This window comes from Mustela nivalis, assembly GCF_964662115.1.
Source record: "Mustela nivalis genome assembly, chromosome: 17".
Taxonomy (NCBI): domain Eukaryota; kingdom Metazoa; phylum Chordata; class Mammalia; order Carnivora; family Mustelidae; genus Mustela; species Mustela nivalis.
Window position 1 is genome coordinate 19,716,515 of NC_139036.1, and position 12,717 is coordinate 19,729,231.

The window sequence follows — 12,717 nt, forward strand, 5'->3', positions numbered from 1 at the left end:
TTTAAAATGTGTTCAGAACACTTAAATTAGTTTACAGTAAGCAAAATCATCTAACAAGTACCTGTTTTATAAAGTGTAAACTATCTCATGTAATTGATTTAATACTGTACTGAAAGTGAAAAACAGAATGGTTGTATGGTACAGAGCCACTTTAAGTGTATGGATCGGGTGGCTGACCAGCAGCTGTAGCTCACTGCCACTGCCCTGCATCACAAGAGAGCATCATACTGCATTTTTTAGTCCAGGAAAAGATCAAAATTCAAAATTCAGAGTATGATTTCTACTGAACACATACCACTTTCACACCAACATAAAACCAAAAATCAGTCAGTGGAATCATTGTAAGTCAGGGACTGACTGTATCTTTAAAAGCCTCAGTGATTAAAGTAGTGCACTGTGGTGCATGAATAGGGAGATAGTCAATGGGATAGAATAGAAAAATACAGACATACACTCCAAAATATACAAGAATTTAGTAATAAAGTTTCAAACAGTGGGGCAAAATAGACTATTTGGCAATTGTCATTGGGAACACTATGTAGCCATTTGGAAAAGAAAAAGTTAGATTCATATTTTCCATCTTACATTAGAATAATGTAATTTCAAATGGATCAATACTTAAAATGGGAATTCAAATAATAAAAAGTCCAGGAAAAAAATGGAAGGATTATTTTGCTATCTTGAAAATAACAGTAACTGGAAATCTAGAAACCATAAAATGAAAGTAAATAAATTCAACCACATAGAAATAAAATATCTTCTGTATGACAAGATGTAAATAGCAAGTAAAAAACAGAAGAAAATATTTGTAACTCAGTCAGATGGTCTTATATAAAAGGAAGAAAATTTAGAAGCTATATTTGCATTTGCTTCTGTATGTATAAAGAAACTGGAAGAATCCACTGAAAATGAAGAATAGCCATTATTTATGGCAGCGGTCAAGTACTGGGTAGATGGATGAATGGGAGAGGAACTTTTCATTGTATAACTATATATTTTGACTTCTGAACCAAGTGAATAGATGGCCTATCTGAAAAGTTAAATTTTTAAAAAGTTCCTACTCTTATATAGCTTACTTTCCAGTGCAGAGAGACAGAAGATAAACAAATAAATATATATCTTAGATCATAGTGAGTAACTAAATCCATGAATTCAAGGAACTTGTTTAATATGCTTCATTAGTCTTCATAGTGCCTTATAAATGGTAACACACATACCAACAGCTCAATAAATACTTTCTGAAAAATCACAAAATTATTTAATTATTTAATTAAATAATTTATTATAAATTAAATTCAATTATAAATTTATAATTAATACAAATATTAATTAATTATTAATTAAAATTAATATAAATATAATAATTACAAATTAATTACAATTAAATAATTTAATTATTTAAGCCCTATTTGTATGATTATATAATTGTTCTACATGCTTTCAATGTAAGAATCTAGATCATCAACTGAAAATATTAAAAAGTTTACCTGTTGCCAGTAGTGTCGGGAACATGAATCTTCAGGTCTTCTGTGACATCTCTCATCATCCTTTGATAACCAGACATTCCTGAGTCTTTGATGTAATAAGGATTATTTCTCATTAAGTATTCCCCCAAATGATTAATTGGATTAAACCTGGTTGTATTATCAACCTCTGTCCAAAGCTGCTTCTTTTCCACTTGCATTAACATTTTTTCCACTCCAGGAACTAAGGTAGGCAGAAGTTTGTCAAGCAAATATGCACGAGTGTTCAGTGTCGTGTTGTCAGCATTAAACCACTCTTTGGCCAAATTATCCCTGGGGAGTTTTTTTTCAGCCTTTTTTTCTTGTTCTTTCTTCAGATTATCCTTGTCTATTATTTTCTGCTGCATTGCCCGGGCTTTTGCTTCCAATCTTTCAAGACATTTTTTCTTCCATGGCTGTTCTAGCTTTGAATTCAGTGAGGCTGGATCTAAATTGAAAATCACTTTTGCAGGTTTTCTAACCACCAAATTCTTTGAGGCCTTTATTGAACACACTGAAGTTTCCGTCTGCTCTTCCAGGTGCATTCCTGAGGAAGAGAAAAAGTAAAATGTAAGAAATATTAGAAGTAGATTTTAATCTGTTACTTTAGAATATTGTTGGGAAAAAGAGTCCCATCACCCCCCCCCCCCCCCCCAGCCAGAGCAAGATGGTGGAGGAGTAGGAGAACTAAATTCCGTCGGGTCCCAGGAATTCAGCTAGATAAGTTATCAAACCTTTCTGAACACCTACAAACTCAACAGGAGATCGAAGAGAAGAGCAGCAATTCTAGGAACAGAAAAGCGACCACTTTCTGGAAGGTAGGATGTGTGGGGAAGGGAATCTGAGGCGATATATGGGAGGAGAGACCATGGAGAGAGGGGCCAGCTCCCGGAAAGCAGTACAGCCATGGAGCATAAAATCAGAACTTTTAAAAGTCTGCGCCACTAACGGATATCGCTCCAGAGGCTAAGTGTGGGGTGGAGCCCTCATGGGGACAGTGTGTGTCTCAGGTCCCTCAGGGTCACAGAAAGAGCAGGGATACCAGAGTGTGGCAGAGCTCCCAGATATTGGAGTGGGGAAGCCGGCTACAGAGACAGAGCCAAGGAGTGAACTCTCAGCTCAGGGTTGCCATAAACTGTGATCTGAGGCACAGTTGGGCCATTACTCTTTAAGTAGGGTCCCCACAAGTTGCAGATCTGGAGAGTCACTTTCTTCATCCTCCAGGAGCAGCCGTGCAGTGCAGGAATCTGCTGGGTTTGGAGACTAAACGGCGTCATGCGCACCAGAGATAGAAACGCTAGGTCACAGGCTGGGTGAGCATAGAATGTGGCTGGAGACCAGGGAGATGGCAGGGATTGACTGCTTTTCTCTGAGGGCGCGCTGAGGAGTAGGGCCCTGAACTCTCGGCTCCTCTGGGCAGGAGATTGGAAGGCTGCCATCTTCATTCCTGTCCTCCAAAGCAATACGGAAAATGTTCACGGAACAAAAGCTCCTGAGCACGAACCCAAGCAGGTTACTTAGCTTGGCTCCTGACAAGGGCGGTGCAATTCCACCTTGGGCAAAGACACTTGAGAATCCCTGCAACAGACCCCACCCCCAGGAGATCAGCAAGAAAATCCAGCCAAGACCAAGTTTACTGATCAATGAGAACTGTGGAACTCCTGAGGTAGGGGAATACAGTACATAGAATTCATGGGTTTTTTCCCCATGATTCTTGAGTCCCTCAAAGATAAATTTTTAAAATTTTCTTTATTTTTTTCTTTTTCTACTTAATTTGAATTTTTCCTCTTTCCTGTTTTAACCAACATCTTATCTTATCAATACCTTTAAAAAAAATCTTTTTTAATTTTCATTTTTATAGTCATATTTCTATCCCTTCATTGTAACCTTATTTTTTGTATATATATAAGTTTTTCTTTCTTTAAAATTTTGGGATACAGCTTCTTCTAACAGACCAAAATATACCCTAAATCTACTGTATGGCTTTGTTCTACTCCCCCTGATCACATTTTCTCTCTCTCCGTCTTTTTTTTTTCTTTCTTTTTTTCAACCAACTTATCAGTTCCTTTTTAAAAATCTTTTTAAAATTTCATCTTTACAATCATATCCCATCATATTCCATCCCCTAATCATATTTACCCTACTATTATTGTATTATTGTCAATGTGTTTCTTTGATTTCGTTAATAATTGGGTTATATAATTGGCTGCTACCATGTTAGGTGTATAGATATTTTAAATTGTTAGATCTCCTTGTTGGACAGACCCTTTTGGTATGACATAGTGTCCTTCCTCATCTCTTATTATAGTCTTTGGCTTAATATCTAATTTATCCCATATAAGGATTCCCACCCCAGCTTTCTTTTGATGTCCATTAGCATGGTAAATTCTTTTCCATCCCCTCACTTTGAATCTGGAGGTGTCTTCGGGTCTAAAATTAGTCTCTTGCAGACAGTGTATCAATGGGTCTTGTTTGTTTGTTTGTTTGTTTTGTTTTGTTTTTATCCATTCTGATACCTGTGTCTTTTGATTGGGGCATTTAGCCCATTTACATTCAGGGTAACTATTGAAAAATATGAATTTAGTGCCATTATATTGCCTGTAAGCTGACTGTTACTGTTACTGTTACCTGTAAGGTGACCTTTCTGGTGTATGTTACTTTTAGGCTCTTTCTTTGCTTAGAGGATCCCTTTCAATATTTCCTGTAGGGCTTGTTTGGTGTTTGCAAATTCTTTTAGTTTTTGTTTGTCCTGGAAGCTTTTTATCTCTTCTTCTATTTTCAATGATGGCCTAGCTGGATATAGTATTCTTGGATGCATATTTTTCTCATTTAGTCCTCTGAATATATCATGCCAGTCCTTTCTGGTCTGCCAGGTCTCTGTGGATAGGTTTGCTGCCAATTTGTTTCTACCATTGTATGTTACAGACCTCTCGTCCTGAGCTGCTTTTAGGATTTTCTCTTTGTCACTGAGATTTATAAGTTTCACTACTATATGTTTTATAGATTTATAAGTTTAACCATTATATATTTTTATTGATTTTGAGTGGGGGTCTCTGTGCCTCCTGGATTTTGATGCCTGTTTCCTTCCCCAAATTGGGGAAATTCTCCACTATAATTTGCTCCAATATACTTTTCTGCCCCCCCCCCTTTCATCTTCTTCTGGGATTCCAATTATTCTAATATTGTTTTGTCTTATGGTATCACTTATCTCTTGAGTTCTCCCCTTGTGATCCAATAGTTGTTTTTCTCTTTTTTCTCCAGCTTCTTTATTCTCCATAATTTGGTCTCTTATATCACTAATTCTCTCTTCTGCCTCATTTATCCTCATAGTCAGAGCCTCCAATTTTTATTGCATCTCATTAATAGCCTTTTAAATTTCAACTTGGTTATACTTTAGTTCTTTTATTTCTCCAGAAAGGGATTCTCTAGAGTCTTCTATGTTTTTTTCAAGCCCCGCTAGTATCTTAATAATTGTTATTCTGAACTCTAGTTCTGATATTTTACTTATGTCCATACTGATTAGGTCCCTGGCAGTTGTACTGCCTCTTGTTCTTTTTTTTTTTTTTTTTAGGTGAATTTTCCCATCTTGTCATTTTGTCCAGAGAAGAATAGATGAGCAAGAGAACAAAATACTAAAATGGCAACAATGATCCCAGAGAAATATACACTAAACAAATCAGAAGAGATTTGAAACTGAAAAAAAAATTAAAAAGAAAAAAAGAGAATATAATGAGATGTGTGAGCAGAGTAGAGCAATACACTGGATTCTTTGTGTATTTTGGTCTTTTTTTCCCTTAGAAAACCAGATTCCAAAATTGTCAAGAAAGAAAAACTTATACATGTACAAAAATAAAATCAAATACAATGAAAGGATAGAATGTAACTAAAAATTAAAGTTAAGAGGCCAAAAAAAAGGAAAAAACAAGGAATATAAACAGAGATGTGAACAGAACAGAACAATATACTATATCCTGAGTGTATTCTGGTCTGTTTGTTAAAAGAAACTACACTCCAAAATTGTAAAGAAAGAAAAACATACATATACAGAATAAAATTGAATACAATGAAAGGGTGAATGCAACTGTAAAGATGAAAATTTTAAAAAGGCTTAACAAAGGAAAAATAAGGAGGAGGAGAAGGAGAAGAAAATGAGAATATGATCAGGCTAGTGAAGAGAACAGTCATGCACTAGATTCTGGGTGTATTTTGGTCCGTTTGTTAGAAAAAACTGCATCCCAAATTGTAAAGAAAGAAAAACATATAGGTACAAAAATTAAACAATGAAAGGATAGAATGTAACTGTAAAAATGAAAATTTAAAAAGATTTTTAAAAAACGGGTTGGTAAAATAAGAAATTGGTTGAAAAGGGGGAGAAAAAATTTTTTAAAAAGGGGGAGAAAAAAGTTAAAATTGAAAGACTAAAGGATTGTGGGGGGAAAACATGAATTTATATACTATTTTGCCTTAGCACTGGAGTTTTGTAGTTCTCTATGATCAGTAAACTTGGTCTTTTCTGGATGTTTTTGGTGATGTGAGGTGGGGCCTCTTGCATTGATTCCTAGGTGTCTTTGCCTGGGTGGAACTGCACCCCTCTTGCCAGGGGCCAGGCTAAGTCATCTTTGGTTTCTCTGTGTGGCTTTTGTTCATTGAAGATTTTCTGCACCACTTTAGAAGATGAGAATGAAAACGGTGGCCTCCCAATCTCCAGCTCTAGAGCAGAAAGCTCAGGGCCTCGCTTCCTCAGCGCTCCTTCAGAAAAAGCAATCACTCTGTCTCCCTGGTCTCTGTCCACACTCACTGCTCATTCAGCCTGTGACTGAGCATTTCTATCTCACGCATATGACCCCATTTCGAGTTTCCAAATCCTGCAAATTCCTATGGTGCACCCATGCCACTCCTCCCAGGGGAGGAAGGGGGTGTCTCCCTGCACTTCTGTTGCTTGCTGGACCCCTACTGGCAGAGCAGTCACCCAATCATTCTGGGGTTCATGGTATATGCCAACACCAAACTGAAAGCTCACTCCTGGGCTCACTGATTTCAGGCAGCTTCCCCTTTCCAATGCCTGAGAACTCTGTCTCACTCAGGCACCCCCACTCACTCTGTGACCCCCAAGACCATACTGTCCCACCCAGGATTCTGCCCCACGTCACCACCAGAGTGCCTCTCAGGCCTTTAGAGCAGACTTCTAAAAGTTCTGATTTTGTGCTCTGCTGCGATATCGCTCCACTGTTGGCTTATGGAGGCTCTGTACCCCCACAGCTTATCTTTCCAAATATCACCTTGAATTCACATCTCCACACCTCCTACTTTGCAGACAGTGGTCACTTTTCTATTTGTAGAGTTGTACTTATTCTTTTCTCAGATCTCCAGTTGAGTTTGCAGGTGTTCAGAATGATTTGATAGCTATCCAGATGAATTCCTGGGACCAGAGGAAACTAAGATCTCCTACTCCTCCACCATCTTTGTTGGTCCTCAGGTAGATCTTTTTATTTGTTTAGGACATCTTTAATTTCTTTTGGCAAAGCTTTACAATTTCAGTATTGAGGCTTTGCTCATTTTTGGTTAGATTTGTTTCTAGATGTTAAGGGGTTTTGATACTATTAAAATGGTATTTAAAATATTTTATTTTCTAATTATTTATTGCTAATATAATACATATAATTTTTTTTCTTTCTTTCTTAAAACCTTTACTTTGAGACATGGAAAAATCTTACAGGTACACATAGAAAAGTAAGACATGATAACAGTTAAAAAGTGAAGACAGTATAACCAGAAAGCTTTAATGTTTGTCAGCAAATGTTTAAGCTAAAGTTCTGAGTGTGACAAACTACAGAGCTGAAAGGAATGGTAATTAGTATTCCTCTCCTTATTCACCCTCTCCATCAACAGAATCCACACCAACCTCCTCATACTCCTTCTCAAGTGCAGCCATGTCCTCATGAGGCTCAGAAAGCACTCCTCCCTCCATGCCTTCACCTGCATACCACTTGGCATACATTAGGTCAAACTTATGGGCCAGGTGAGCCCAGGCCTCAGCAATGGCTGTGGTGTTGCTCAGCATACACACAGCTCTCTATACTTTGGCCAGATTTCTACCAGGTACCACAGTAGAAGGCTGGTAATTAAGGCCAACTTTGCAAGTCAGTGAGGCACTGGTCCACAAACTGGTTGCTGCACTTGGTCTTGATGGTGGCAATGGCATTGACATCTTGGGGAATCATAGGCAGCAAGCCATGTAGTTACCATGCCAAGGATCATATTTCACCGTGTGGCTGGCTGAACCAAAGCACGCAGTGGTGATCTCTGATACAGAATGCTGGTTGGGGTAGGCTTTCTCAGCAGAGATGACAAGGGCATATGTGGCCAGAGGAAAGTGGATACAGGGATAGGACATCAGGTTGGTTTAGAATTCTGTCAGATCAACATTCAGGGATCCATCAAATCTGAGAGAAGCAATGAAGGAAGAACAATCTGGCTAATAATGCAGTTGAGGTTAGTGTAGTTTGGACATTTAATATCAAGGCTTTTTTTTTTTTTTTTTTTGAGAGAGAGAGAGTGAGAGAAAAGGAGAGAGGGAAGTGCACATGTGCACTTGTAAGTGGTGGGGGGCAGAGGGAGAGAATCTTTCAAGTGAGTGGTGAGTGTGGGGCTCGATCTCACAACCATAAGATCATGACCTGAGCCAAAATTCAAGAGCTGGGTGCTTAGCCGACTGAGCCACCCAGGTGCCCCAATATCGAGGTTTCTGCAATAGCTGTCATAGACAACCTTGTTGTCTACCATGAAGGCACAGTCAGAGTGCTCTAGAGTGGAGTTGGAAGTGAGGGCTCAGCTACAGCTGTGTAAACCTGAGGGGCTGAGTAAATGGAGAACTCCCAGCTTGGAATTCTTGCCATAATTGAAAGAGAGGTGTTCCATCAGTATGGAGGTGAACCCAGAGCCAGTTCTGCCTCAAAAGCTGTGGAAAACCAAGAAGTCTTGAAGACATGTGCTCTGGTCACCCAGTTTCTGAATCGGTCCAAGACAAGGCCAATGATCTCCTTGCCAATGATGTAGTGCCCTCAGGCAGCAACTTCTTGCCTGGGATGAGGTTCTCAGGGTTAAAGTGCTGGTGGTAGGTGCCAGTGTGAACTTCATCAATGACTGTAGGTTCCAGGTCTACAAACACTGTCCTGGGCACATACTTGCCAGCATCCATCTCACTGAAGAAGGTGTTGAAGGAATCATCTCCTTGCCCAAAGGTATTGACACTTGGCATCTGGCCATTAGGCTGGATGCCATGTTCCAGGCAACAGAGCCCCCAGCATGCATTGCCAATCTGGACACTAGCCTACCAGCGTGGGATGAAGATGCACTCATGCATGGTAGCTACAGGCTAGCAGACACAGGTAATAGGAGCAGACACAGGGTCCCTTTTACCATCCCTCAAGTAAAGTAAGTAATGCACTTATAATTGCTTCTTATAAATTGACCTTGTATGCAGAAATCTTATTAAATTTATATCCATTGCTTTATTCAATTATGTTATCTGTGAAAAAAAAGACATTTCTACTTTATTCTTTATAATTTTTATAGCTTTTCTTTCCTTTACGTTATTGCACTGGCTAAAACTATGTATTTTGGGGAGAGGAACAATCTATTTCTGACACATCTTCAGAAATTAAGACATATTAATACAGGGACTCTCTCAGTGGTTAGAACAGTGTCAGAAATATAGTAAGAACTCCTACTTGATAAATGAATAAATATTGTGTTTAAAATATTATGGATATTGGAATCATAGATACCAGGGGTCAAACTCCAGCTCTCAACTTTCCTAGCCCCATGCTTTAGAACAAATTACTCAGTTTAGACTCAGTTTCTATTTCTATTTCTGTAATATGGAAACAATAATCATACTTTTCAGGATAGTCATGAGAAAATTATGCATATATATGAAATTATATATCCTAAAACATCTATAGTTATTATTATTATTGGATGAGCTCACACAGAGAGAATGTCTATAGAGTGAGAAGAGGACTATGAAAAGAATCTTCTGCAACATTTTTTTTTTTATAAAACCCTTTCTTTTTTTTTACTACAGTTCTCTCTCTACATTTTTTTTTTAAGATTTTTATTTATTTATTTATTTGAGAGACAGAGATCACAAGTAGGCAGAGAGACAGGCAGGGAGAAAGAGAGAGAGGAGGAAGCAGGCTCCCTGCAGAGCAGAGAGTCCGATGCGGGGCTCAATCCCAGGACCCCGGGATCATGACCTGAGCCGAAGGCAGAGGCCTTAACCCACTGAGCCACCCAGGCGCCCCTGCAACATTTTTTAAATAACAGACATGTTTATTAAAATAAGTTTTTGTTGTTTAGGTCAGGATGTTATTGCTGGGATCGCTTCTCGGCTAAGATCAAGTGCAGGATGTTATTGCTGGTACTCAAAGGTCATGGTAGGACTTAATAAGTTTTATGCAACATTTTTAAAGAACAGGCAAAAAAATCCAACACAGGAGTCTGAGAGTGACTGAAGGGTTGGGAGGAAAATAGGATAGGTTAGAATCACAGAAACCACAAGAAGACTTTCAAGAAGGATGTATTAGTAAAGACCCTTTCAATTTCAACCAATAAAAATCCATCTCAAATATCTTAAATTAAAAATAGGAAGTATTAGTTCATATGGTGGGAAAATCCAGAACTGTTTTCAGGCATCACTGAAATCCAGTTTCTAATTTGTTCTGTTGAATTAATTTTTAAACTGGTTGTCCTCACATGTTCATAAAAATGGTTACCAGCAGCCTTAGATTTGCATAATCTTTATAATCATTGATTTTTTAAATCTGCCATTAAAATCTCAGTTTAAAAAAATCTGGGGGGAAAATCTAAGAAAAGTTTTAATTGACTTGGTATAAATTATATGCCTGTTTCTGAACCATCCACAAATTAAAGGGGTGGTGAATATTTGATTGATTAGGTTTGGATCATCACCTGTCCCTGGAAATAAAGAGGTGGAGTCAGCCACATGTAAACCAAATGGATTAAGGACAGAAGGGTGGTTTCCCAAATAGATGTTGGATGGACAAAATATGATCACTACAGAGAAAGTGGTCAACAGTGTCAATGTTGCAGAGAAATCAAATGACATAATAAGTAGAAAGTATATATTGGATTTGGCATCCAACTATTCTTCATTGACCTTAGGGAAATTTCTTTGATAAGAATGGAAGGAACCTAGACTTCAGTGGGTTGAGGAAGGGCTTGAAGGTTAAGTGCAGGGCTTGAAGGTTAGACTGAACAAATGGACAATTATTTCAAGGAATACGATTGTGAAGGGAAGGATTTCTCTTTGAAGTCTTGACTGTATTTAAAGAGTGAAAGGAAGGAGCCAATATATAGAGGAAAACAGAAGCTACAGGGGAGAGATTAGATTATAGTCCTCAGGGAGTGAGGAGGTAAGAGAGATTGAGATCAAGAATATGTAATAAACTCAGGGGCACCAGAGTGGCTCAGTGGGACAAAGCCTGTGCCTTCAGCTCAGGTCATGATCCCAGGGTCCTGGAATCAAGCCCCACATTGGGCTCTCTGCTCTTGGGGAGCCTGCTTCCTCCTCTCTCTCTGCCTGCCTCTCTGCCTACTTGTGATCTCTGTCTGCCAAATAAATAAATAAAATCTTTTAAAAAAAGAATATATAATAAACTTGGATGATGTGTTTCCTACACTTTACTGAGGGCATTTCCTCTAATAGCCTCTATTTTTCATGGAATAAAATAAATATTGCTAAAACCAAAGAATGGTGGGATCATAGACTTGACTGTGCATAATGAAAGTTTGGAAAAATTGTTATGGACGTGGAAAAGAGCAGACAACAAACACATAGATAGGTTTCCAAGTAATATAGAAGTCCATCTGAGGTGGAAGATCATATATTTTTATTGGTGTTAGCACATGGAATTATATGACTTTTTCTTAGCATAACTCTGGGTTCCCAGGACCTAGCTAACTCAGGCTTTGAACAATAAGATACCAGATTTTCTTTTCTTTTTTCTCTTTTGTATCCATGCTGAGGTGATTGGAAAGAAAAACTTAATGGGAATCTTTTTAAAAATTTTTTTAATTTTTTAAATTAACATATAGTATATAATTAGCCCCAGGGGTACAGGTCTATGAATCGCCAGGTTTACACACCTCATAGCACGTACCTTCCCTAATGTCCATAACCCCACCACCCTCTCCCTCCCCCCCTCCCTCCGCAACCCTCAGTTTGTTTCATGAGATTAAGAGTCTCTTAGTGTTTGTCTCCCTCCCGATCCCATCTTGTATCATTTATTCTTTTCCTACCCCTCAAATCCCCCATGTTGCCTCTCAGCTTCCTCATATCAGGGAGATCATATGATAATTGTCTTTCTCTGACTGACTTATTTTGCTAAGCGTAATACCCTCTAGTTCCATACACATTGTTGCAAATGGCAAGATTTCATTTCTTTGGATGGCTGCAATACACACACACACACACACACACACACCACATCTTCTTTATCCATTCATCTCTTGATGGACATCTAGATTCTTTCTATAGTTTGGCTATTGTGGACATTGCTGCTATAAACATTCGGGTGCACGTGCCCCTTTGGATCACTACATTTGTATCTTTAGGGTAAATATCCAGTAGTGCAATTGCTGGGTCATAAGGTAGCATTATTTTCAACTTTTTGAGGAACCTCCACACTGTTTTCCAGAGTGGTCGCACCTGCTTGCATTCCTACCAACAGTGTAGGAGGGTTCCCCTTTCTCCGCATCCTTGCCAGCATCTGTCATTTCCTGACTTGTTAATTTTAGCCATTCTGACTGGTGTGAGGTGATATCTCATTGTGGTTTTGATTTGTATTTCCCTGATGCCGAGTGATGTGGAGCATTTTTTTCATGTGTCTGTTGGCCATCTGGATGTCTTCTTTGCAGAAATGTCTGTTCATGTCTTCTGCCCATTTCTTGATTGGATTATTTGTTCTTTGGGTATTGAGTTTGATAAGTTCTTTATAGATTTTGGACACTAGCCCTTTATCTGATATGTCATTTGCAAATATCTTCTCCCATTCTGTCAGTCGTCTTTTGGTTTTGTTAACTGTTTCCTTTGCTGTGCAAAAGCTTTTGATCTTGATAAAGTCCCAATAGTTCATTTTCGCCCTTGCTTCCCTTGCCTTTGGTGATGTTCCTAGAAAGAAGTTACTGCAGC

The 12,717-nt window shown here is 38.5% G+C and overlaps 1 protein-coding gene and 1 pseudogene across 2 annotated transcripts in view; both read right to left on the reverse strand.

The window, feature by feature from the left end:
• Positions 1-12,717, reverse strand: part of EFCAB5 (EF-hand calcium binding domain 5) — a 162,276-nt gene that overhangs the window by 118,847 nt on the left and 30,712 nt on the right. Inside the window, exon 7 of the mRNA XM_082707006.1 lies at positions 1,488-2,049. Within this exon, the coding sequence (XP_082563132.1) occupies positions 1,488-2,049 (562 nt within the window). The remainder of the gene's footprint in view (positions 1-1,487; positions 2,050-12,717) is intronic.
• Positions 7,369-8,865, reverse strand: LOC309851615 (tubulin alpha chain-like; annotated as a pseudogene). Its single transcript has 2 exons — positions 8,224-8,865; positions 7,369-8,025 (listed from the first exon to the last, which is right to left on the reverse strand). The product of its transcript is annotated as a tubulin alpha chain-like (transcript).